We start from the raw sequence: 26,957 nt of genomic DNA on the forward strand, positions 1-26,957 counted from the left end.
CACTGGGAAAAGGCCACTGTTTGTGGGTACTTTGGACGCAGAAGTCCCCAGGTTCAACTCCCGGCATTTCCAGTCTGGAGGTTATGGTGGCAGGGGATGCAGAGGCTTCCGTATTTCTTTGGAAAGTACAGTGCAATCCTGCAGCTGCATAATCAGAAGTAAGCCCCGGCAAGTCCAGCAGGATGTGAGATCGCAATCTGGATTCTACTTACTGGAATAGAACTTGCTTCCAGTAGCAAGAGATTGGTCCTGAGGGCAAGACGGTTGTTGGGTTTTACTAGATAGATGCAGCAGCAACCCTATGGAGGGTAAGTATCTGAACCTCTCCTCCCTGCATGCCTCATGGACACCTGGTTTTGTGCTCCTGCCTAAAACCAGTGGCCAGAAGTGGAATGTCTGGCTAATCTTCAGCACTACGAAGTTTAAGAAGAATTCAAAACCATCAACAGAGATCGGCTTTAATGTAAGAAGATGCAATCGTCTCTGCTTAGTAAAGAGAGGGAAATGAATGCAGCTACCCATGGTCACGGGCTGCGTCTCTCCAGCACTTGCTACCTGTTGCACCCGGCCTTTACTGGCACCGCTCCTGCCCTGGTGCAAAGCCATGTGGATGCGCTTTCCTGCAGAGGATGTCACTGGGCAGGGAAGATCCAAGGCAAACCAAGCAACCCAGCTTTTAGAAAATATGAGCCTACTTACCACCTTGGTGAAAGCTTTCAGATGGAAATCTCCCAAGGGAATGTTCTCAGAGGTTGCTCGCTGGTGCTGCTGAATACTAAAGAACTGCTTGAGGAGAATACCAAGCATCAAACCTGGAGGGAAACACAGGCAAGTACTTCGTTTGGCTGGTGAGTCGGAAGGAACAACTTGCATGAGGGGTGGGGCAGCTCAGGAGCATGGTGTGTGTTGGATCGTTGGTCCCAGCACGGTCCCAGTTGGAAACTCTCTTCCCAGTCTCCACCTGCCATGCACAGTGGGGGCAAATGGCTCTGAGAGCCATGAATGTGGTTATTTCCATGCGTATCTTGCCCTTTCCTCCAAGGAGCGCAAGGAGGAGTGGCTGTCCGACCCCTCTCCATGCTCCCTTCACAACAAGCCTCCCAGTGAGGCTAGGAGGCAGCGACTGGCCCAGAGTTGCCCAAGGAGCATCGTGGCCACGCGGGGACTGAACTGCAGATCTCCCCACGCCCATTGTATTATAGGGAGTGAGCGTTTTATCTTCCCAATGTTATAGTACCAGCCTTTTAGTTCGCAACATTGCGTGGGGATTCCATTTACAATGCCTGTTTCTTACTTCCCATGAAGCAGGTAAATAATCTAAAAGAGCATGCACATCAGTGTATATGTGAGACTGTTCCCACACAGCATTTATTGCCGTAATAACCTCCTCCCCAAAAGAGGCAACTATTGAGAAAAACACATGTTCCAAGAAGCATTAATGGGATTGCACCAGCAGCAGTTAAGCGAAATTGGACAATCCCTTATGAAAGAGACATTTCAGTGTCCAGTAGATATAGAACAAACATTTTGCTGAATTACACAGGGCCTGAGATACAAGAGGTAGATACACAAGTGGCTGTTGTTGTTAGTCGCGAAGTCGTATCCGACCCATCACGACCCCATAGACAACACTCCTCCAGGCCTTCCTGTCTTCCACCATCCCCTGGAGTCCACTTAAGCTCACACCGACTGCTTCTGTGACTCCATCCAGCCACCTCATCCTCTGCCGTCCCCTTCTTCTTTTGCCATCTATTGTTCCCAGCATTAGGCTCTTCTCCAGGGAGTCCTTCCTTCTCTTTAGGTGGCCAAAGTGTTTGAGTTTCATCTTCAGGATCTGGCCTTCTCAAGAGCAGTCAGGGTTGATCTCCTCTAGGAACACAAGTGGCTATCTACCAATTAACCTTCTGTGGTGGTACATACCCACAGCATTTTCATAAATTCCTAATTGTGCCCACAGGTCTGAAGTGGCCGGCTCCACAGCAATATAAACCAGACTTGGGCAGTCCTGTCCAAGTCTGGTTTAAACATCAAGAGCCATAAGAAGAAGAGGACTTTGGACCACCAATCCACAGTTGATCCTGGATAACCGAACAGGCAAAGTAAGCATGCATGCCACCTGACCAGTCTTCTGTACGGTGCTGGGAGATACCGCAGTTCTATTTAAATTATACTAATTATCTTTAAGTGTACATCCATGCATATAGATCAACAGATACACATTTGATGCGAAGCGATGCCCTCTTTTTCATCATTTCATCGACAGCCACTAAGCAAACTCATTATTATGCTGCTTCAAGTCTGTACCATAAATACGGCCATTAGCTCTGTGCAAGCCCAGCCAGTATAACTCATGCCTTTGCAACCTTCTTCAGGAATGTAATCAAAGCTCACATCTCCACCAGCTACTGAGTGCTTGCTTCCAGGATTACATAAATCCAAGTCAGAATGGCTTCCTGCAGAGTTTTTGTTTCTTGTTTTTTTTGTTCCTTGTAAGCCATCCAGAGACTTTTTTTTCGTAATGGACAGCATAGAGAAATTTTAAATAAAATAATAAAATACATAAAGTTACAGGCACTTGAGCCTCCATCCCCATCCCCCATGGGTGCTCAACACTTACTATCCAAAACCACGCATGAGTGCTCTTTCCCAGAGAATGTAGAAGCCCGCAAGCTCATCTTCCCTATTGCACACTCCAGGAGAAAAATGTCAAGAAGCTGTTTAGCAGCAGATGTTGCAACCTGTGGCACAAAAGAGGGTGGGAAAAGAAAGAGGCACCCCATTTTATTTTTATAGAGTATAAACCTTTCCCTGTGAATAAAATTCCCCCATCCACCACTCCAGTGGCTGCACTTGGTTGGAAAGCCAAATGCAAGTTCTGACTGCTAGCACCAGCGTGAGTTTTGATAATGTTTCAGGTTTTTAAAAAATCATAACAGAAATGTGTCAGTTTCCTGAGAATTGTTAGGAAACAAAAATTATATTTCACGCATATGGCATGCATTTGGGATGGGTTGATTTCCCTCTGGAACTGACTGCAGTTTGCAGCTAAAATCGAGCACTAATAATAACCGCAGCTCAGCACAAACTAGGTGCCTCTAAATTCAGCTGAAATCACTGGCCATAATTATAAGCATTCTTGGTCAGTATTAATGGGTCATTTAACTGTGACATGTGATATATTTGACTAAGAAGTGACTCACACTTAACCTGATACATGACACCCAATCTGTTCAAGTAAAAGCAAACGCTCAGCAGATTGTGCAAGGTTCGACTTCTCTCTCATTGAAAATTCAAGCATGTATAAATTTGAATTTATAAGGTGCAGTTCTACAGCCTCCTGACATTGCCTTCAGGGATTCCCCGCTCTGCCCTTGCATCTGGCACAGCTGGCCTCCAAAGATGGAAGACCAATCTCCCACCAGGCATTCCGGCTGTGGAATCCAAGGAGTTGTAGATCTTCTTTTCTGCCTAAACATGCACAGGATCGAGCTTTTAGCATCACATATAAATGGGAACATGTTGCAAGATCTTTGACCTGTTTTAAACCACAAGGACAGGTACGCTCAAAATGTATCTGCTTTCTAATGCAACTGAAGCCATCAAGGCTTACCCAAGTTTTGGTAAAGTTCACCTCACCCCTGAATTTCTGCCATTTCTTTAAATGACAAGGTAGGACAGGAGGCATGGACGGGAAATTGTTATACTACAGCGCTGTTGTAGAAATCGGATCTAGTTCTGTCCATCTGGAGGGAGATGCCAAACAATCTGCCTCGAAAACCTTTTAGCAAGTTTCTTCCTCAATCTCGTCATGTCAGATTCAGAAAGGACTAATTTCACTAAGAGATGAGACCAACGCTTTCCAAGAGTGGTTGTTCACTTCCTCCAAGAATGCTCAATGATGGTTCAAAGGTTCAGCAAAGATAATTTGCAACAGTGAGTATAACATAATTTCTTTACCAGTTTGTGCCACTTCAGCAGCCTGAAGCAACTGAAGTTGGGAGAGCTGGCAATGATAGGGAAAATAATAATAAGCTGTCTCCAGGGGGCTTAAATACACACAGGATGGGAGCTGGGCCCCCTAAAAAAGTTGCAAATAAGTTTCTTATAATAAAGCTCCAATGACAATGCTATCAGATGTCCACCTCAAATTTTACAAAAATATGAAACACAACATTGTTTTTACCGTTTTCTCATTTGTAAATCCTTTATGCTGTACCCAGCCACCTGTTTGTGAGGCTCTGGACCCCAAAAGCTTTTTCCACCCCATTCCACCTCCACTGAACTAATTCAGCCTCCATCTCACTTCCAAATGGGAGTTATGGAATTTGCTAATGATCAGAAACACACACACCTTAAAATTAAGTTGCAAGCCATCATTTATCTATAACTCAGGCCAAAGAATGAAGCAGATTATAATAATATTATAATTATATGCGTGTGTGTGTGTGTGTATTGATTGATTGATTGATTGATTGATTGTGTGGATCACAACAAATTGTGGCAAGTTCTAAAAGAGATGGGAGTCCCAGACCTTCTTATTTGTCTCTTGAGAAACCTATATGTGGGTCAAGAAGCACCAGTGAGAGCTGGACATGGAACCACTGATTGATTCAAAATTGAGAAAGGAGTTTGGCAAGGCTGTATATTGTCACCCTGCCTATTTAACTTATATGCAGAGCACATCATGAGAAAGGTGGGGCTAGATGAATCACCAGTTGGAATTAAGATTGCAGGGAGAAATATCAACAACCTCAGATATGCAGATGATACCACTCTCATGGCAGAAAGCGAAGAGGAACTAAAGAGCCTCTTGATGCAGGTGAAGGAGGAGAGCGCAAAAGCTGGCTTGAAACTCAATATTAAGAAAACTAAGATCATGGCATCCAGTCCTCTCACTTCCTGGCAAATAAATGGGGAAGAAATGGAGGTAGTGACAGATTTTATTTTCCTGGGTTCCAAGATCACAGCAGACGGGGACTGCAGCCAAGAAATTAAAAGATGCTTGCTCCTGGGGAGGAAAGCTATGGCAAATCTAGACAGCACACTAAAAAGCAGAGACATCACCCTGCCAACAAAAGTGCGTATAGTCAAGGCTATGGTTTTCCCAGTTGCAATGTATGGCTGCGAAAGCTGGACCATAAGGAAGGCTGAGCGCCGAAGGATTGAGGCCCTTGAATTGTGGTGCTGGAGGAGACTCCTGCGAGTCCCTTGGACCACAAGGTGATCAAACCAGTCAGTTTTAGAACAGATCAACCCTGACTGCTCTTTAGAAGGCCAGGTACTGAAGATGAAACTCAAATACTTTGACCACCTAATGAGAAGGAAGGACTCCCTGGAGAAGAGCCTAATGCTGGGAACAATAGATGGCAAAAGGAGGAGGGGACGGCAGAGGATGAGGTGGCTGGATGGAGTCACTGGGGCAGTCGGCGTGAGCTTAAGTGGACTCTGGGGGATGGTGGAGGACAGAAAGGCCTGGAGGAATGCTGTCCATGGGGTCGCGATGGGTGGGACACGGCTTCGCGACTAACAACAACAGCAACAACAAGGATGCCTGCATTGCAATGTTGTGTAGCTCATCATCGACATAATGCAAAGATGCTAATTTATAGCAATCACCCTGGCAAATGAGGGAAACTTATGCAACTTATGTCTCTTATACAAATCAGCAGAGGCAGACCTCTGCCTTGTGCCTGACTATGACAGCAATCTCTCCCCCCCCCCCCCCGCCTCTCTCTCCAGGGTCTTAGAACATGAAGGACAAGAGTCTGGGCTGAACCCTGATAGTGAAATTGCGCCCAAAGGCTAGTGCTTCTGAAGATGGTGGTGGGCAGGAAGAGGAGACAGCCTCTTCAAAGGTAATTAAGCCATTTATTTAAAAGCCTACTCTTGAGCTGACTGAAAGCAACAATAGGCCAGTAGCCAACATTCCCTTGGTCAGATCAGAGACTGCCTTGGTTGCCCTGTTAGATGACCTTAGATGGAAGAGGGACACTGTTGATTCTCCTGGACCGGTCAGCATCTTTCAATACCACCAAACCATGGTCTCCTTCTGGATAAGCTGCCTGGGTTGGGAGTTGAAAGGCTTGCACTGCAGGGGTCCCACTCATATTTGGATGGCTGACTCCAGAAGGTAGTATGGGAGAATTATTACTTGCACTGCTCATTTGGCCTTTTTCCATGCTGGGGGTGAGTCTCAGATTTTATCCAGCATGTACCATCTTCATGGGGACACTTGCCCTGTCCAAATCATCACGGCTGATGCAGTGCCAGCCAAGTCCCAGGCCACTGCATCCCTGGAGTTATTTCTAAGTGTGTGCTCTTGGTTGTTTTGCAGTTTGAGCATGAAGCTATTCTCACACCCAATCCAGCCAAAGAGCAGAGTATCCAAGGCCAGCCAAGTTACCTTCCCATCTAAGACAGAAAATCCCATCTCTCCTGGCAATACGAGGAATTAAATACCTCTTTGCCAGCCCCTGTAACAGCCTAAGTCTGCTGCCCAAAGCAGGACAGCTTATGGGAAGGCTGAGCTGGACTAAAGCAAATATACACGTTCAGAAGTTCCCTCCATCTGCTTGTGAGCTTCCAAGAAGCTTCCAACATGGATCTGATTCAGCACCGCTCTTCCTAGGCTCTCGATTTACCTCTTGCTCCTGTAACTTAAATATGTCAGCATGACATTCGCGAAGGGCAGACAGAACGACAGCTTTTGCTTCCTGTTCAACAACGCATGAGACGATTTCATCAAGGATCTCCTCCCGGTCCAGTTCTTGTTGTGCTTCTTGGATCTGAACCAACAGGAAATGGGCACAGAGTATCAGAGGAATACAGTAGGCTTGTATTTCTTCCAAACATTTCCATAGAGAAGAACGTCCATTCTCTCACTCACCAGGTCTGGCAATGCTGCATGGATTACTTCGGTCACTATTTCATCCATGCTGTTGAAAACAGCAGCACTGTAGAGGTACTCATCGGCAAAATCCGTCACAGCAGTTCTGACCACATCCCTAGACAGATTCCTTCTTGCTGTTACTGACAACAAGCCCAGTGAGGGTGGAGGGAGGTTCTCCATAACTGGAAGGCCTGGGAAAAGGAAGTTATAAGCTTCACCCTTTGGTCTTGATCTAGAGGGCTCTGAAAAACACCAAAAAGCCTGTGCTTTTCTGGGCAGAGCGCTTGTGAACTCCTCTTGTACAAGTACTGTTGCAACAGTAGCCTAGTTAGCAAGTTGGTCATTCTTAGAAAGCACTCACTGAAGTGAGATTTCAGTAAGACTGCTCTGAGCATCGCTGAGAGTGGTCCCAACATTATGCACTGTGTAGTCCTCAAAGCTCAGCTCTTTCTGTAACTGACCCATTGCAGTGTGCTTATTAAAAAGCACGCTTTAATTTCTCCCAGGAAAGGTGCAGCATTTTCCCTCCTCGTGACAGGTACAGTACGCAGATCCTTCTGTGAAAATAAATGGCAATAAACGGGCCATTCCGTGTCCTGCTAGGCTCTGACATAAGCGGGAAAGACCAGGATGCCAAAGGTCAGGGGAAATCAAAATAACGACCCAGAAAGTGCCTTCGGGTAGCAGAAATAAATCCTTAATTGTTCCAGTCACCACACAGGTGCTGTTCATTGAAGAGGACTTAAATGTGCGATTTGTGAGCTTAAGTGGACTCCAGGGGATGGTGGAGGACAGGAAGGCCTGGAGGAATGTTGTCTATGGGGTCGCGATGGGTCGGACACTTCGTGACTAACAACAACTACATGTGTGATTGCACCTGCAGAGTTTTTGTTTGTTATTTTGCAAGCATTCTAACATATAAGGGAAGTTGCTGGTGGCACGTGCTGTGAAGTTATCTCCAACTTATGGTGAACCTACTGTCCCCGAAGGGTCCTGTCCTGGACAGCCCTGCTCAGCCCTTGTAAACTCAGGTCTGCCGCTCCCTTTATAGGATCAATCCACCCCATAATTGGCCTTCCCCTTCTTCATATGCCTTCACCTTTCCCTAGCATGCCTTATAGAGTACAGAACAGCAATTGGATAGGAAGAGAAATAGCATGTGTTTCTCAACCAAATTATCACACAAGGCCGTATAAAGACCCCACCCCAGGTCAGGACGCTGAGGGTCTAAAACTCCCTAGTTGGACTACCGATTCTACTGCAACTTTCCACAGTGGTGGCCAACACTGTTTAAACTGTTAAGATGATTTTCCAGCCCCCTCGAAGTAGGAAATTGAAGGAAACCATGGCAAATGCCCCTGAACGATTGCCATGAAAACGCACACAAATAATTGAAGACAGGAAGCACTTTGCAAAAGATGCATTGCCTTTGAGTGGGTAGCAGGATACAGAAAGGAGGGCGGGTGGGGAGACCAGGAGGGGAGACCAGCTGGCTGCCTCATACCTTAAGAAAAGTGGCCAGGGCTTCAGTAAACACTGTGGCCACAGCTCCTTGCGCCTGGTGTTTTAAGGATTATCCAACTGGCACAGCGGGAAGCAAACTAGGGGTCTTCTCAGGGTCATAAGATCCGAGAAGAACTATAGAGAATAAAATGCCGTTCAACCTGAATCAAGAAAGAAAGAATACAGTCCTTTTCGGTGAAAGCTCTTTCACTCCCTTCTTGTTGCTAGGCTGAGTGTTTTGTTACATGGTAACTCAGCTGTTCCGTAAATGCATTTGCAACGCTTCAGAAATCTGCGGAAAAGAATCAAATCAAAGCCTGGAGCAGAATCCATAGGCCATTTTGACCAAGCAATCAACCATCTCAATAGTGAATTGAAAAGGCTTAAAAATATTTAAAGAACACAGAAAAATGCATCATAACTGGACCAAGGAGGACATTTCATTCTGAAGGAGGTGGTGCATGGCTTTGAGAGATGGTTTGTGTGGATAATTCTGATCATGAAGGGAGGAAGACTTCTTGGTGTTGGCCCCTGTTTATAGGAAGTCCTTCTCAGGCAAGGTAAGCGGTTTCCAGCAATTACTGTTCTTTAGGCATTAGGTTAAAACCTTCTAGTTCACTGAGGCTTTTAGGGAGAATCTGTAACTTTTGGTATAATGGTCTTTTATGCTTCAAACTCCTTCTGTAGCTATCTATTTTTAGTTTATCCTGGATTACCATGTTGCTGTTATGAGTTAATGCTTCTATTATTGTTAGTCTCTTTCAGACCATGAAATGTGAAAATGAGATATGGCATGCATAAATGACTCAAGAATAGGAACAATTTGGGGGGATACCAAGAACATGGTGTGTTGATAGGAAAGGGGGGGGTGATTTGGAACGAGGGGAATGAAAGAGAAAAAAGGGAGAAAACTCCCTTTTCAACAAGAAAAGAAGTGGGGGGGGGGGCAGGCAGAGTGCGAGAGAGCCGGCACATAGGCAAAATGGCTGGATGTTAACTGAGTGGCTTCCTGCTTACAAATAAGCAAGCTTGACTTTTGACTCTGTGGGCTTGGCCATCCCCACACAGCCAAGAAAGGGGAATGCTCTGGCAAAAGATACCACCATTTTGTGAGTATTGCAGAGGGAGCACTCACACAGGAGTCTCTGAGCATGTGTAGAGTTCAAAGTGCTTTGGGGCAGTGCTGCTTCCAGCCACAAGTTGGGGACAGGCTTGCACTGCTTTTCTGGATGGGATCTGGATTGTCTAGAAAACTCTAAAAGGGAATATCGGGGGGGGGGGTTAAATCTTAAAGGGAGGGGGACAGTAAGGTATTGCAACTGAGGTGAGAGATTGGAGGTTCTTTGAGTGTTCAAAGCCTGTATTGCCTCAAGGAAAAATTCTGCATGGGAAGGGATTGAGTTGAAACAAAGGATCCTTGAGCACTCTCAATGGGGAGGCTAGGGGGATTTTTTTAAGGGAAGGAAACCTTCCAGAAACGGTATTGTAGGGATGCATTAATTGTTTGTGGTGACTACCAGGAGTTTTTTTGGGGTTTTTTTGGTGTCCCTTTTCCTTTTTGCAATGTTGCCAAGTATTTTGATCAGGCTCTAAATTTTACAAGGAAAGATAGCTATGGAGAGTGTTTTGTACAAGAAAGGAATATTGATGGTGCTAAGGAGAGTTTTCCTTACAGCAACCTAATGTTTGTGGGGGGGGGGTGGCTAAGCCCATTTGCTAGCCCCATGAAATGGCCAGGGTTTTTTTTTTAATTTTTCTTGCTGTGAGCATAAGCAGTCATGCTCATCAAGATGAATAAGCATTGATTGTTTGATTGTAAAGGGTGCTAGTTCAAATTGCACGTATATGTAATGGATTTGGGACATTTTTGTATTTATGTATGTGGGGGAGGGGGTACCATCTCTGTAAATATTTGTGTGATACCATGTTCTCACTGGACAAACGCCATCAGAAGGCACATTTTGCTTTAACCAAGGCAAGCAATGGGTTTGAAGCACGCAAGTTCAACAAGGCGTTTCTCTTGGGTGCGCTTTTGGCATGGACTGGTTAACATGACTGGGAGGAAGCGTGATATATCTCAGGTCACAAGAGGAGGCCCAATGGATACTGGAAAGCAGTCGTGCTACACTGGGTTGGCACCTGTGTATGTAAGGACGGGTGTGTAACCCTTCCTGAATATCTTTTTCTTGATTAGGAATGTGGGAGAGATTCTCCAGTTCATAAGGAAGGTGCAGGAGTGGCAGTAGGAATAATAAAGTTAGGAGCGGTACCCTGCCAGGATCATTTTTCACAGAGGCGTGCCAGAGACATGCAGGTAACTCAAGAAATGCCGTGTGGGAAAGGAACTAACAAGCCCAACTAAAGGAGGGGTGATAGGGATTGGAATAGCCTCCTTTGCAGTGTCTACCCACTTAAGCCCAGCACCTTTTCAGGAGCAAACTGCCTGTGCCATAGTGGCTCTTGGGAACGCTACTATGCAAACACTGGGGAGCTGGCTGGAGAGATGCAACACATGGAAATCTATGCGCAACAGAATAGGGTGGCTCTGGACTATGTGTGAGCAGCGGTCGGCTGGCCTGCCGTCGGTTCTTATTCTGCACTCAGAGCCACTTCCTTTCTCTCCTCCAGCTCTGGCATCTTTCCTGCCTTCTGACTTGGACTTCACCTCTCCCGGTGGCCTACAAGCAGCTGCGTCAGCAACTCGCAGCTCCAGTTCCAGCTCCACCCCACACGGCGCAGAATCCAGGAGAACTGCGTGATCCCAGCCTGCCTGCACTCCTCTCGCTGCTTTGGTTGAGAGGTGAGTGGGGTTCACTGCAGGGGGGGACTTCTACTGCCAGATTCCCCCAGGGCAGGCCTCGCAAGCTCATGGTTTTTGTGCAAAGAAGTCATAGGCGGCACACACAATCAGAGCCAGAGCTAGGGGAGATCCCACTAGGGCTGGAGCCCTGAATCTCAAGCGGGGGAAGGGTCCACCTGGTCCACAATCATGCTGGTCATGAGCATATTTGCAAAGAAAGGTTTAGGAGCCCAGGTAATCTCTCTGTCATCCCATCTCACTTGGCTAGCTGGCTTTTTGTCCACCTCCACTTCATCTCCCGCTGCCCTGGCTCCTAATACTGCCCCTGCCTGTAAGTGTAATGCAACAGTACATACTTCGGCTGAGCAAAAGCTAAGCATCTCCTGTTATATTTCATGAGCAAGATTTTCTGCAACAGCGCAGATGCTGGAAAGGTCAAGCTTTTCAATCCCGTGTTACCAGCTGTGTTAGAAATCTTGCTTGTGTCCAAAAATCAAAAGCTTGTGTGTCGTTTTGGATTCTTGTATACAATTATATTAAAAAGCAGGACCGCTCAGTGAATTATCGGGCAGGTAGGGTGTTTATGGTTCTATAATTTGGCCAATGAATCTTGAATAACTATGGGGGTCAAATAAGCATATTCTATAATATAGAGATCCCCAATCTGAGTGCAGTGTGGCATACCTCCATGACAGTGCCCCCTTCAAAAATTTTAAAAATAATTATTGGAAAGCATTTGCTCTGGTGGGCAGGTAGAGAATGACAGAGTTTCTTCTTGGCTCTGCTTATCTTCTACCTTCACAAACCTTCCCCCTTAAATTGAACAATGACCCATTAGTCACTATCTTAGTGCAGAATCTGACTCCTAGATTTCTGACTGCAAGATTTCTGACCAGCAAGATGGAGCCATCTTTCAGTAATCTAGGTCGAATTAGATGTTGGCAAGGGGCGGCATAGAAATGTTTTAATAAATAAATAGATAGATAGATAGATAGATAGATAGATAGATCCATGTTTGTTTCCAAGCCAAATTCAAGCTGCTGATGCTCTTCCCTTTAAAGTCCTAAACGGCTGGGGAAACTGATTACCTTTGGGACTTTTATCCACCAGCCAATTTTATCCAGGCTTATTCACCAACAGATTCTATTGGCTGAAAATGAGTAAATCTCACCTTGCAAGTCAGGTCTCCATTTTAGTTGTTGTAAGCCATCCAGAAAGCTTGGCTATTATTTAATTTTATTTTATTTAGAGTGTATGTATGCCATCCCATCGCTTATAGCCTTGGGATGGCTCACATGAATAAATATAGTACAAAATAAAATCAATACAATTAACATCCGGAAACACCCTGGCTGCACAATTAAAACCTACAGATATTAAGCATTATTAAAATATTTTTTAAATAAAAAGGTCTTAGCCTGGCGCCGAAAAACAAATGACGACAGTGCCAGGCGTACCTCTCTGGGGAATGCATTCCACAGATGGGGCGCCACCACAGAGAAAGCCCTCCTCCAGCTATGAGAAGGTATATAAATGAATCATGAAAGTAATAACTGCCAGCTCCATGATTTCTCAGTGTTATTCTGTGTTGTTATTGTTGTACATGCCTTTGATGGGTGGAAAGTCCTGTTCTTAAGGAAACAGCCAAGATGTTTAAAATTCCAATCCTGTCATGAGCTCTCTGTGAATATTTGCTTTCGATCTTTTCCTGCTGGTTTGTAAAATAGTCTATGAAGACAGAATGAAAGCCCTGTATGTTATACTTATGGGTCATGCCTCCATTGCATGTAAAAAGTTTACTATTAATTTAGGCTGTGTGCCCATGTACTCTTACCAGGAGCTAATTCTACTGTAATCATTTCCTTCCTAACTTTTTAGAGGGATCTCTCTAAGTGTTCAAATCCAGTAGAAAGGAAAATATTAATTAAATGTTAATTGAAATGGGAAAAGGATTAATAGGGCTTGCAAGCAATCCTATTTAAATGGAAAAAAGATGGAAATCTTATAGTCTGGCTGTCTGGGGAATGCTAGGAATTGTAGGATGACTTTCTTTCTAAATATGCATAATTTCGCGCTCTAAGCTGCCAAAAGGCACTTTAATGCTCCCATGAGATGTGAAGACCATGAGGGAGGGGAGCACCGGAATTCAGGGGGCGCACAATGCCATGCAGCACACCTGGCTTCTCCTCAACCTGGAACAATGTTTCCTTCACCTCCTTTGCGCGTGCACAAGAGGCGCATGTGATCCTAGCAGTGATTTCGCGCAGAGTCCTGTGCATATTTTGCTGGGACCTGCCAGGTGTTGCAGAGCTGCTCCCCCCACCCCTTTTCTGTGCAAAAAATAAGTTTGTGTCTTGGGACTGCATCCCGCATCCTGGCGCCCGCCTTGGAGGGGCCCGCGGGCGCCCCCTCGGCGACTCCTGCGAAGCCCCCGCCCCTCATCCTCACCCCACTGGCTCATCCCACCCTCCCCCCGCCCGCGGCCCCGCCCCGCCCTGCAGCCCTCGTCCAACCGCGGGGCGCCTTCCAAGCTACAGCGTCGCGCGATTCCGCGCTGGGCAAAGGTGACGTTTCATCAGGCTACAAGCTCGGCTCCGCCCTAGTCCCGCCTTTCCTCCTCGGCCATTGGGCGAGAGCCGGCGGCGACCCTCCCGCGAGGCCGCGCCCCCGCCGTACCTGGCTCGCGCTCCTGCGCCTCTCGGGACTGGCGTCCCCTGGGCTCTTTTGCGAGGGAGGCGGGCGAGCGAGCGTCCCAGAATGCCCCGGGCGGACGCCTCCTGCTAGTCGTCCTCCTGGCCCCCCGCCCTTGAGTCGCCCCCTCGGACGTGCGCCGCAGGTACGTGTGCCGTCGCGTGTCGCGGGACGGGCTTCGCTGCGAGGGGCGGGCGCGCCCTTTCCGTCCCGACGCGGGCCGTGCGGGGGCCGCCTGGTGCAGCTCTGGTCCGGGAAAGGGAGCGCCGCTTCGCCCCCGGGGGGCTTGTTCCCAGAGGAGCGGCTGTGCAGGGACAGCACAGCTGCGTGCGTTGCGAGCTTGATCTGGACCCCCCCCCCCAACCGCTGGTTTTCTGCTTCTTGGTGCATGCAAATTTATCTTGCTTGCTTTAATGTTGTTAGCAGTCTGTTTCTCTCTCTCCACTTCCCCACGTTTGCTTGACCATTCAGTAAAATTCGTTTTGCAAGAATTTTATGCTCAGCCTTTTCTTCCCTCATTTAAATGACGGGTCGTGTTTGGAAAGAAAGGCTTCTTGCTTTCAGTAGCTTCCTTGCCTCTGCTTATTAGCCACACTTGTTTATGGGGGAAATAATTTTGTCTTTCTCAAAAGATTGGCAGTGGTTTTATTTGCAAAGCTATGGCTGTTCCTGTTGTTGTTGAAAACTCTACCTACTGAAGCAAAGTTTGTGAACTTGAAATGCACTCGGAAACTGAGCCAGGAGTTTATCTACATTTTTGTGGCTCCCACTTGTGTCTTCACTGTAGTTTAATGTATCCCCCTTTCTCTTTCTTGGCAATCTTGTGCAGGTACAACAATGGATCTTGTCCTGGCTTATGCAGATCGCTCTGTTTTGACGCCATATGTTTATCCAGCCACATGGCCAGAAGATGACCCTTTCCGACAGATTATTAGTCTGTTTGTCGTAACAAACCTAGGTGCCCTTGTTATTTACTTTCTGGTTGGTAGCTTTAGCTACTACTTCATTTTTGATCACTCACTGAAGGAACACCCCCAGTTTTTAGAGGTAAGTAAACAACCTTCTGATTTCTCAGTTCAGCACTCAGGTGAACCGAAGTATCCATGTCTGATGAAGAGCAGAAACTCACATGCGGAAAAATAGGTTACTGTACCCTGTTGTTGCTGCTGCTGTTAATAGTTCAGTCCTCCTCCACAGCTAGAGCTGGGGTGCCCCAGCTCATAAAGTACAATATAATATGCCAGTACAATGCTTCTTACTCATATGATTTATGGTTGTGACATATGGGCAGGATCCAAAGGGTCCAGCACATGCCTCCTTAAATTTCTGTATATAGGTAGGTTTTTCTGAATTTTATCTTCCAGCCACAGCATCCTGTACCATCATATGCTGTGTTGGGGGATCGCTGGATCCTTATAAATGGCTTGGCAGGAAACTTGCTGTGGGGAAGAGCCAATTTAAAGCTCTTTGCATCCTGTCCAACATAGTCAAGTTGAACTCAGCATTGAACTCTGAATGTTTCAACTGTAATCGATTTAAACTTAGTGTAATCCATTTAGGTTAAGTGTGTTTAACCAGTGTGCTCAGTGGTCTCTGAGAAGAGCTTCTGAAGACTGTCTTAGCAGCTGGGATTGGGCACTCTGGTAGACCTCCTACAGAAACCCTCATTTGAAAAGTTCATGCACCTCTAAGGATCAAAGGGGGAAACCAGGGTCCCACAGCTTTGCGATGGTATAAATCCATTCCCTGTAGGAGCAGTCCCAAAGCACGACAACAGCCCTAAGAAAACAGCTGCACTGTCTCATGGGTAGTTAACAAAATGTGCTTGAACAGGTGGAGGGGATCTCTCAGCCAACCTGACCCCAAACAGTGGTGGGGTGAAGGTTTCCTTCTCCCTTTTCAGATCTAATAAGCCTAAGCTGCCTGATAAAGCCTTCCTACCAGTTCCTCACACAGAAGAACAAATACCCCATTGGCTGCTTTGTAGCAGATTAGATTGCGTCTCTTCCTAAAAAAAAGCAGACTTCCAAGGCAGTGTGTACTGGCTATAAGCACTGAGATGGAAGTCAGGACTCACCCAAACTTCCGGGTGTTGGGCAGTCCCTCTTTTCCGGGATTCACGGCACCACTCGGCTTGGCAGCTTGTGGGAGGGACCGCTGAGATCATGCCTGCTTTGAACATTTTAAAGTGCTACAAAGTGTGGGAATATTTCTCTGTTATGACACGTCTGCTTTTGTATTCAGAATCAAGTGCAGCGCGAGATAAAGCACACCCTCAAGTCACTGCCATGGATTAGCATCCCCACGGTTGCCATCTTCTTTGCCGAAGTCAGAGGGTACAGCAAGCTGTATGATCACGTTGGCGACTCTCCCTATGGTGAGGAAGCAGCCTGGCTTCCTGCTGCGTCTCTCCCATTTGTCTTCTGCATCTAGCTTGCCGTGCGTTGGATGCCTGGCGTCTTTTTCTTGTCTCAGGGCTGAGCTATAGCGAGTGTGTGGAATGCGGCCCCAGCCCCCGTTTCTCCTTTGCATCCACGTCAGGCGAGGCACAGCTTGCTCTGAATCAGTGTGTGGGCCTAGTACTGCACGGGAGGAGGCCCAATCAATAAGGGGGACTTGATCCGGGCAGGAAAGGAGGCACGAGGTGTCTTGCCTGCCCGGCTACGTGACGTCCAGCGTGTTCTGGCAGGGAGCGCATGCCCCCTGAAGGAGCAGGTTCACAGTGTGCTGGTGCCCTTGGCTCTGGCATGGCAGGGAGAGGCATAGGTGGACTCGTGGTGATGAGCAGCTTCCGTCAGTCATGCAAGTCTGCCCAGCTGTGTCTTTTTCCTCCTCTCTGCTAGGTTGGCTGGGTGTCATTGGCAGCATGTTCTCTTTTCTCTTCTTCACTGACATGTGCATTTACTGGATCCATCGGTTTCTTCACCATAAACTTCTGTATAAGGTAAGTCTGATCAGTCATCAAGTAGTAGCTCATCCTTGGAAGACTGTGTGCCCAGTCTAACAGGCACAGTCCATGCGTCAGATGCAATGAGGTTATTTCATTTGGAAACTTGTGCTTTCTGTGTTTATGCTGGAGACGAAAAGCAGTGGAAAACCATCACTGGTATTCCAAGAGGTTAGCTTTTGCGAATGACTTGAAGAACTTTGCTTATTGGGTGTTCATATTAAAATAAAACAAATGTGCGTCATTAGGATGGCCTGAAGGAAAGCCAAAGAAAAAACACAGCAACCCACCTTCTACCTGGGTGTAGTCCTCTGGCATGTTTCCTTCTGAGTGACTAATTCTTTGTAGACTTGGAAAAGGGGAAGAGAAGAATAGCTGAAATGATCCAGGGCTGGTTGAATGAGGAAAGGTTGCAATAGTGGGGACTGTTTAGTTCTGAAGAAGGTGAGTGAAGGGAGTTGTTTTCTCACTCTCACAATGCAAGAACCCAGTGAAAACATGCCATGAAGTGGATCAATGAGAAATCCGGGGCAGCTTAGAGAAAATACCTTGTCGTACATCACGTGGCCAAACTATGAAATTCGCTTCTGCAGGATGTAGCCACTTGGGATGGTTTTAAAGGGAAACGAGATACCTTGGTGGAGGGGAAAGCTATCCGTGGCTCCTAGGCGGGATGGCTGCATGCCGCTTTCAGTATCAGAGGCATTGTGACCCCAGTTGCTGGGGAGCATGGGTGGCGGGGTGCTGTTTTCCTCCGGTCCTATCTGTGAAGAGAGTGGCGAACGAGACGGATGCTGGACCTGGTCCAGGAGGGCTCTTCTCACGTTCTTTTGTTCTCATTTCCTCCGCAGCGTTTCCACAAGCCCCACCACTTATGGAAGGTCCCAACGCCGTTTGCAAGCCACGCTTTCCATCCGGTGGACGGGTTCCTTCAAGGCACCCCGTATCACATCTATCCTTTCTTTTTTCCTCTGCACAAGGTGACCTACCTGGCCCTGTATATCTTTGTTAACATCTGGACCATCTCCATTCACGATGGGGATTACCGTGTTCCTGATATATTGAAGCAGATTATCAACGGGGCTGCCCATCACACTGACCACCACTTGTACTTTGACTACAACTATGGCCAGTATTTCACGCTCTGGGATCGAATCGGGGGCTCCTACAAACACCCGTCCTCGTTTGAAGGGAAAGGGCCCCACAGCTGCTTGAAAAAGCGGAAGGAAAGCGAATTGAGCAGTTCGAGAAATGGCCACACAGCTGAGGAAGGACTAGGCGGCGATTCAAAAAACAAATAAGCCCCTCCTTGTGCAAGACTAAAAAGTTCCACATGCATTCAGAGCTGTATAGAAATAGAATTATTCTTTGCATATAACAGCATGTGCATTCAGGCACTAAAGACATCCATGAGGAACCTTCATAATGGAATTAAATAATGCAGAATCCAAAAGTTCTGTTTTGAGGACTGGGCTTGTGATTAATGGTGGCATGTTAATTAGGGAGGGCTCTTGTCTCTTCTTGCATGATATGTAGGAACTGAAACGTGGCATGCCACTGGCATGAGATAAAACCCTTTGCTGCTTCTTCTGAAGCTAACCCTGGAACTCTTTTCTGCACTTACCAGTCGTTGGCCCGTAATTCTAGCAAGATGCCTCAAGTCAGTGTTGTGCAACTAACTGGTTTTGCCATTGCATTTTACAAGGAAGAAGAGGGACTTTGATTTTTGGAGGGGGCCGGGTTCCTTTCTTTATATGGATGAATATTAGACAAACAATGAGACAAGTATTTCTAGTGGATGCTGCACTCATTTTTGGAAGGGACCTGTCTGTTGAGGCAGTGAGAGGCAAGGAATAGTTTCATGTGGCCCAAAAGTCATTCAAATGTTCTGGGCTTTCTTGATGATGAAGTGTTGCAACAACATGGCAGTTTGCTTAGCTTGTGTTGCTGTTGTAGAATAGATGCTTGCTGGGTATTTTAATATCCCTTGGCCGAAAGCATTGCAATGGAAGTGCAGAAATAAAGCATAGGAGCGCTGATGTACTTTTAGGATTCCTCTAATATCCATTCAGAAATACTATAGTCTGCATCTTGAAGGGTGTCATGGGCATGGGAACCTGGCCTTTCCAGGGAAGGTAAGATGTACGGTTCAGGTGAATAGCTATGCAGAATAATCGGAGTAGTGGCCGGTGGCTTAAGAATGGAGGGACGGGGCTTTCTGAACCCAAAACACCCTTTTGTGGAGTGAAAAGAAGCTTGGGATGAATCTGTTTGTGGCACTAATGGCTGTTTTGTGCACTCGGCTCCTTTGCAGAGCGCCAGGAACTGCTTTTTATGCATACTGTTGCCCTGGTCACAGGAGTCCGTAATATCATGGTGGGTTTTCACATACGAAAACCTACTTGTTGATTGAGCCGAGTTGATTTGTCTTCTCATCATATTTCATTCTGGAGTCTAAACACCCAAAAAGCTAATTTAAACAGCCAAGCAGTCGCCATGCTGCATGTCCCTGCTTTGATGGAGGCAAATGCATAAAATTCTGGCGATAATACAAAAAGGAGTTTTGTTTGATCAATACGTTTTCCGAAATATTTAGTTTTTTCTCTTGAAGTAGGCAAGTTGTGTCTCTTTTTAAAAAGGGGTGGGGAGATGAAAATATGACTGCTATTAATGTTGTGTAGACCTACAAAATAAGTCATTGAAAAGAAGAATGTTTATCTGGTGAAGGTAGAATATATTGTTGCTGTCGACGGTGCTCTTGAATGCTTGTCTTGTGCAGGTTAATTCTATCTAGAAGTGTTGTCCTTTTTCATTTGTGTGGGTCCCTCTTTCTACAGGGCTTTTCTGTAATATCCAACTCCAAAGCTGTGCATTTTATTCCATGACCAGATTGAAAAAAGTGAGCAAAATATACACAGTCATATAAAAGCAAGGCAAATAATTATTCAGAAACATAGTGTATCACCCACACTGAGCAAATCAGAAGCTTGTTATTTGAAGCTTCTCTTCAATTCAGCTTCAAGAAAAAATGTAGCAACTTGTCCAGTAGCTGGAGAGACTGGTTGGCTAAATAGTAAGCTAGAGCAAACAAATTAGAGGCTAAAAGCCACACGCGTTATCTGCTCATACTCACAAAACATTTATCCTTGTCTCCAAATCCCCTGAGCTTCAAGGACAATAAGGATCACACTGAATCTCCTCTCTATCATGGCAACTGTGGGAATGGGCCAGTAAGAATGTAACCTAAGGGCTTTAAACCAAAACAGTATTTAGCTAGTTAGCTTGTTTACTTCCAATTGGAAACTTAATTCCCAAAGCAGAATATAGCTGCCAATGTTCTCTGATTTTTGCCATTCCACATTGTGCAATCTTAAAAGAACTTTTCCTTGCCCAAAGAATAGAGCTCAAATGGAAAAATACCAAATTACTTTGCAGTTTATAACCTTCAACCAGCTGTTTAAGAGTCTTACCAGAACAGTAGCAAAACTGCTGTTGGTTAAAACAAATTTTAATCTCTATATTTAGAGTAGATGCCTGCTATGTTATGGCATTGAATCTAATTTTTGGATTAACTACACACCAAGGGGCCCTAAGAATTGTTTTCAGAACACTTTTCAACTTCATTGCTTGTGTTGTGTACCCAAACAGCTAACCTGTGTGTGAGTTGAGTTATAAGATCTTAGTATGAAATACCTGTAAAACCACATTATTAGCCACTTTTTCATAATAGAATAGTAGAAAAGCTGGTGGGATATTACGTGCCAACAAGTGTGCAGAACACCATTACAGGTCATTTAAACTAGGATGAAAATGAATACCAAGGTATTTATAGTACATTTTTGGTATTATGAATGGATTCCCAGTGTGAATTCAGCTATACAATTCTCTTCTGTTTTGAAAAGACTTAAAAACTTGCTTTTGGGATAATTTATAGCCAAATTAAGTGGGCAGAGATCTTCAGCACCAAGATTTAAGAAAGATGCAGAAAAATTAGAAAGGGTCTGGAGGAGGGCAACGAAAATGATTCATGGTTTGGAAACACTACCCTGTGAGGAGAGACTGAGAGAACTGGGCATGTTCAGCCTTGAGAAGAGAAGACTGACAAGGACAAGGTATCTCTCTATAAGTACCTCAAAGGCTGGCACAAAGCGGAAGAACAGGATCTCAACTTGCTGATACCAGGGTGTAGGACACCGAATGATCAACTCAAGTTGCAGAAACGAGCATTCAGGCGAGATAACAGGAAAAGTTTTTCCACTGTCAACAATATGACAGAGTCATGGGTTCTCTCACACTGGAAACATCCAAAAGAAACTTGCCAGCCCTCTGAGCGGGATGGTGTGACTTGGTGTCCTGCAACAGCAGGAGGTTGGACCCAATGGCCTTCTTGGCCCCTTGCAACTCTGCTATTCCACGCTTCTGTCATTTGACAATAAGATGGAGTCATCCGCATTCAGCAACAATGCTGTCCATGTGCCCGCTAGGTTGGGGGCATCAGAGTCAATGGCATTTAATCTGGGAAGTGGATCATTCAAAAATAAATGAAGGCGGTATTAATACTTGGCCTCATTTCCTATATCGAGCAGAGTAGAATATTTTGGATTCTGTGATCAGCAGCAGCTCCAGCCCCAAAGATGGGGATCCGGACTTCAGCGACCTTCCTTCTGCCACACGGCCAGCACAAAGAACCGTACGGGCTGCTTCTCCCAGGCTAGAGTGCTGACCTTAGGCCATTGAGAGGACTGTGTTCCCTGCTCTGCACTGGAAGCTCGAAAGCCTCTGCAGTGCAATCAGTAGGACTTCCAGCATCGCTTGGGCCCCATCTGGGGGCCACTGTCTCTAATTTGATGCTAAAGATCTTCATTTAATCAGTTGCATTTTATAATTTCTTGTGATGCTACATAGAAACAGAGCAAGTCAGAAGGGGCTTCCTGGGGGCCATCTAGTCTGACCCCCGACTGCACTCATGCCATGCCATGTGCATGTCCATGTTGAGGGTATGTGTAATCTCTCCGGAGATGGGCCATTTTGTCTCGCCAAACCTGCTAGCCCTTTTACATGAAACCGAGCAGTCTTCTTCGGCTGAAGAGGAGCAGCAGTTTCATACGTATCTACTCCATTTATCTTCCGCCCTCAGCCATGCAAGGCTTTATGAATGCTGGGAGAGCAAAAGAAACTCTGCAAAAAGCTGAACCTTTTTTTAAATGTTGAAAGCCCAGCCTTCATTTAATTTATGCTGTTCACAGAATCATGAATAATTCTGTCTCGCTGACAGATCTGCCACTTAAAGTACTCGCGTGCATCTCTCAACCTGAGACTGCAATCACAGAGGGGCGGTTAAGACTCAGGGGAGGAATTCTTGAAAGTCGGGGACTGGAAAAGGCTGAGCTGAACACCACTGGGTATTCTTTGAAGATGTTTGCTGTTGCCAGGGAGCGACTGTCTGTGACTTGAAGCGAGCGCGACAGAATCTCCAGGAGGAAGGCAAGGAGCAAACGGCGGCTTGTGCTAGAGGAACAAGTTTTCCAAAAGGATCCCGCACCGCCCCAAATAATGTTGGCTTGGGTTTCTGTCAAATGTTCTGCTTGTTATGTTCAAGCCCTGGAACATATAAGAATGCCAGAAGTTTTTGCACAGTGTTTGTAAATGTGAAAACCTGGATGTGGTTCCAAGTGTCTGTTGAGTGAGATCTTTGATTCATTTGCCAGTCATTCATAATGGCTCCTTGCGGTAAACAATAAAGGAAACTTTCAGATGAATCATGTGTGGTGATGTTTGAATGAATGTGCCATTCATACAACCTCCCTGCCTCTCGAAATTCACGTTCTTTGGAATTCTAGGGAACAGTATAGTGAGATCTGAATCAGTGTGTGTATGAACCATTTTGTTGGCTTGTTTTAGGGTTTTGCAAGCAAAAAGGGCTCTGCACAGTTCTTGGGAAGCTTGATTAGTAGCAAATTTTCCAGAGGGGGTTTGACTCTGTATTGGCCCTTTGAAGCTCACCTGCACACCTGCGGGGACATCTGTTGTGTGCTCCCCCATGCATAACAGTCTCTTTGTTTCTGCAGTCCCAGACACGGAGGTTAAATCAAGCAGTTTACTGAGCCTCTCCTCAACTCTATCTAGCTTGTGCAGGAGTGCTGCCTGCAGGGGTAAGTTTAAGATATCCTCACAACTGGTTCTAGCAGTTGGATGGTGGGCAGTCTCCCATCAATCAGAAACATGAATGAGCTGGAATGACCTAGTGCAGGCCTGGCTTTGCAAGTCCAGCAAAGCCCCTCTTTCATCCCCTCTCCTGACCCCCCACTCTCCACAGGCCACAGTTTGCAGAGCGCCAGGCAATGATGGGCTATGTCTGGATGCATGGGCCATGGAGCAGTGCAAACGTGAAGCAGTCCAGTTGGTGTTACTTAGAACTTTTTAAACGCACTTGGTAAAGGCTTTCAGAACGGCTTACAAAGATTAAGTTGCTGTCTGGCAGACCTTCTCTGAAGAAGCCCCTGATGCTGGGAACGATTGATGGCAAAAGGAGAAGGGGACGGCAGAGGCTGAGGGGGCTGGATGGGGTCAATGGGGCAGTGGGTGTGGGCTTGGGTGGACTCCGGGGGATGGTGGAGGACAGGAGAGCCTGGGGGAATGTTGTCCATGGGGTCGCGATGGGTCAGGCACGACTTTGAGACTAAACCACCACCACCTGCAGACTTGCAGTCTAAGAGACATGATACATAAGAGAAAAGGATGAGACAGGTGGGCAAAAAAGAAAAAGAATCTGTTTCATTTACAGCCGCTTACCTTTCCAAACCAGGGCCCCCTCGGCTGGTTTCCCATAAGTAGATTACAGGAGGGAATAAGTGGATGCCCCATTTCCTGCATTTGTTCAAATGTACACAACTAGTGGATGCTTATTCAAGGAGAAGCTTTCATCTTCCTTAGCAACTGTTCCCAAGTGCCTCCAGCGAGAATTGGAACTAATGCAAAACCTTGGCCGAGGATCTCTTTTAGAGCAGGGGATTGTGGCACATGCTCATTTGCAAGTCATGAACTGAACCCGAGCCGGATCCTGTGAGAGTGTACAGACTAGCCCATGAGAGCATATTATGCCAGTCCTCCTCCAACTGCATGGGACCCCAGCTGAAGTCTGAGCTTTATTCAAAGTGTGTGCGCTAACATGTAAAGCCCTAATGACTTGTGGCCAGGCTATCTGAAGGAACACCTCATCCCTACCAGGGCCTTAAGATCATCTCCTCTGGTACTTAAGATCATCTCCTCCTCCTCCTCTTAGGGAGCCCCTCCAACAGAAGCAAGGAGGGTGGTGGCCAGAAGAAGGAGCTTTTTGGTTGTGATACCCCATTTGTGGAATCGCCTCCCCTAAGCGGTACATCTGAGGCCTACCATTTTTTCTTTCCTGTCCCAGGTGAAAACCCTTTTTTCCCAGGTGTTTAAATAACTAAATTCTAGTTTTAATATTTTGTTTTATATTACTGCCTTGCTTCTGCTCAGATTTGATTATGACAGTGGTGGAATTGTTTTGCTGGCTGTTTTAGAGGGTTTTATTGTCTTGTGATTTGCTTTTTGTTTCATTTTTTTAAATGTGCAGAAAGCCTTAGGCTATTGGGTGGCATTAAAATGAAATCAATCAATCAATAATCGAGTGCTGGACTTGCACAATCATTTCAGTTCTGCCTTTAGCTAATAGGCTGTTTCCTAAACTCCTAATTTAGGCACAGGTTCTAAGAATATGCAGGCTGGCCACTAGAGAGCGCTCTTGAATCTAGACAGTACTCCTGTTGTTTTAAAAGCAAGGGATCCCCACAAGGGGACACGCCTGTTCTTGCTCAGTGGGGTGGTGGTCGTGTTTTGTCTGGTTTTGTTTCATTTCATTTCATTTTTTAAAGCATCAGATGGAATGTGCTCAACATGTATGGAGGGAATTTTTATTTATTTTTATTTAAAATTCTGCTTTAATCAGCAGTGTTGAGGGCAAAGGCTTGAGTCATGGGTCCACAGGAGGATACTCCAATCAAAGTTGGATGCAGGTGGGTGGCTGAACTCAGCAGTGATCCTAAAATGTTGTCCTATTGAGGGCCAGGATGCTGGCTTGATCTAAGCAAGAAGCAGAAAATTTGGAAAGAGTCCAGGGGAGGGCAAAAAAATGATCCAGGGTTTGGAAACACCTCCCTCTGAGGAGAGATGGAGAGAGCTGGGCATGCTCAGCCTTAAGAAGAGAAGACTGAGGGGGTCAAAGGCATCATGTCAAAGACTGAAGGGGTCAAAGGCTGTCACAAAGAGGAAGGTCAAAATCTCTCTGATACCAGAATGTAGGACATGGAAGAATCAGCTCAAGTTGCAGAAACCCAGATTCAGGCTTATATGAATGGGATGGTGTAAAGTGGTGGCCTGCACCAGCAGGGGGTTGGCCCCAGTGACCTTCTTGGCCCCTTCCAACTCTATTATTCTATGATTCTTTGCATTTTTCTATATCATAGAAAGTTTTTGAATGAGACTTTGACCTGCCCTGTAATGTTCTAATTGCTGGTCAGTTCAGAGCTTCCGGTGCAGCAGCTCTCTCACCCTCCGGAGGCTTCGTTTTGCTAGACTCCCCATCAGTGAACTCTGCATCATGAGGCTGTTCCAGGATGCCACCACATGCAGCTTCAAGCCACAAGAGTGCGCCATTCCGTTCTCGGAACTCTGCTCGTCACCAGCTCTGATGTGGCAGTGTAAGGGGTTAGATCAGCCTTGCAGGATCGTCAGCCATCTTTCTGGGAGGTCACCCGGCTCTTGCAGAGGCTGAGTCCTCTACTGAGTGGCCGTCCAGTCCGTAAGAAAGGGGCCTTGAAGCTTGACTGAGTACTCAGGCACAAGATCGTGTGGTCCTGGACCACCCCATGTTGGTGAGATGTGCTACAGTTCTGCTGCCATGATAGTAATTGTCCCAGGATGCTCCCTTTGGTGCCCGAGGAGAGTCTGATGGGTTCCACCTTCCCAATGCAAACACAAGGCAGAGTGCTGTTCCCCATGCAGGAAAGGCCACGGAGAAGAGTGGGATGGTCCTTGGGGTGGACACGCACCACACCACCTCCCCGTGGCACAATCTAGGCCTCCCATGGCTGAGATTATTACCCACGGGTGAACTCCAACTCCAGCCCGACCTAGGGAAGACTCACTGGGATGAATAGGGTTTAAGTTAGTGACTAGTAAACTAAGTTCCATCGACCTGCATGGGCCCACTCTAAGCAGGAGTAGTGTTTGGTTTTATCCCATGTGTGTATCCTGAACTTTCTCTAAGGAGACCAGGGCAATGTATTCCCACCACAACCCTGTATGGTAGGTGCAAGAGAGGGAGCAAGGATCATCCAAGTCTTCTCCACCCACCTGCACCCCCTCAAGCTTCATGACCGAGCAGCGATTAACTCTACGCCTTCCATATCCTTCTGGAGAACGAGGGCAGGCAAGACGTGCTGTCGCGGCCTTTAGTTCCGCCTTACTGTAGTCCAACACCAGGCTGGGGAAACCAGTCCCAGTTTAGCATTATTTCTTTGAAAAATCCTGTTCGCTACTTCGCTTTCTACTTCTGTCTAGCTTGAAATAGGAGGATTTTAAAGGATAGCCATAGAGATTCATATCTGGTATGGGACCAAACTGCAGTCACTGGAATTGTAAATTTGTCTTTTGGTCGAGAAGTGGGTATTGGTGCATGCACACACTTTAATATAATACTGGGAAAAGAACCCTTTTTACAGTATTGTTCCTGGTATAATATTTTCCTATGCTTCTTTGATTTAAATAGCCCCAGATTTTTCAAGCTTGTATCTACTACCTTGTGTATAGAACTGCTGTAAGTGGCTGCTTCTTTTCATGACCTTCTATGAAGTCTAAAGATAGCAGAAACGGCAGTAGACGCTTATCATGCATCCGGCCTCCCATTTTCTCCATTTCCAAAAGTGGGTGCATGGTGTTGGAGGCACTGTGTTGCAGTGAGATGGTGATTTGCTGCCTTGGAGACCATCTTACGAACCAGCAGCCCATTTATTTACTCTGTGCTGGTGGTGACCTTCCTTCTTAACAGACACCGCTTCTGTGTTAGCCTTTCAGCAGTTCTCCAACACGTGGGTGAACTTGGGCCT

General features: G+C 46.3%; 1 protein-coding gene across 2 annotated transcripts; it reads left to right on the forward strand.

The window, feature by feature from the left end:
• Positions 1-3,754: 3,754 nt before the first annotated feature.
• On the forward strand, positions 3,755-22,589 carry SC5D (sterol-C5-desaturase). Of its 2 annotated transcripts, XM_044439612.1 has the most exons (8): positions 3,755-3,933; positions 5,740-5,855; positions 10,587-10,706; positions 11,021-11,192; positions 14,713-14,930; positions 16,128-16,260; positions 16,727-16,827; positions 17,682-22,589. In XM_044439612.1, the coding sequence occupies exons 3-8, from the start codon at positions 10,701-10,703 to the stop codon at positions 18,129-18,131; spliced, it is 1,080 nt and encodes a 359-aa protein (XP_044295547.1). In that variant the 5' UTR covers positions 3,755-3,933; positions 5,740-5,855; positions 10,587-10,700; the 3' UTR covers positions 18,132-22,589. The 2 variants fall into 2 exon arrangements, with proteins under 2 accessions (XP_044295547.1, XP_044295548.1); XM_044439613.1 differs by lacking the exons at positions 3,755-3,933; positions 5,740-5,855; positions 10,587-10,706; positions 11,021-11,192 and adding an exon at positions 13,896-14,028.
• The last annotated feature ends 4,368 nt before the right edge of the window (positions 22,590-26,957 follow it).

The sequence above is a fragment of the Varanus komodoensis genome, unplaced genomic scaffold, assembly GCF_004798865.1.
Source record: "Varanus komodoensis strain SLA01 unplaced genomic scaffold, ASM479886v1 scaffold35, whole genome shotgun sequence".
Taxonomy (NCBI): domain Eukaryota; kingdom Metazoa; phylum Chordata; class Lepidosauria; order Squamata; family Varanidae; genus Varanus; species Varanus komodoensis.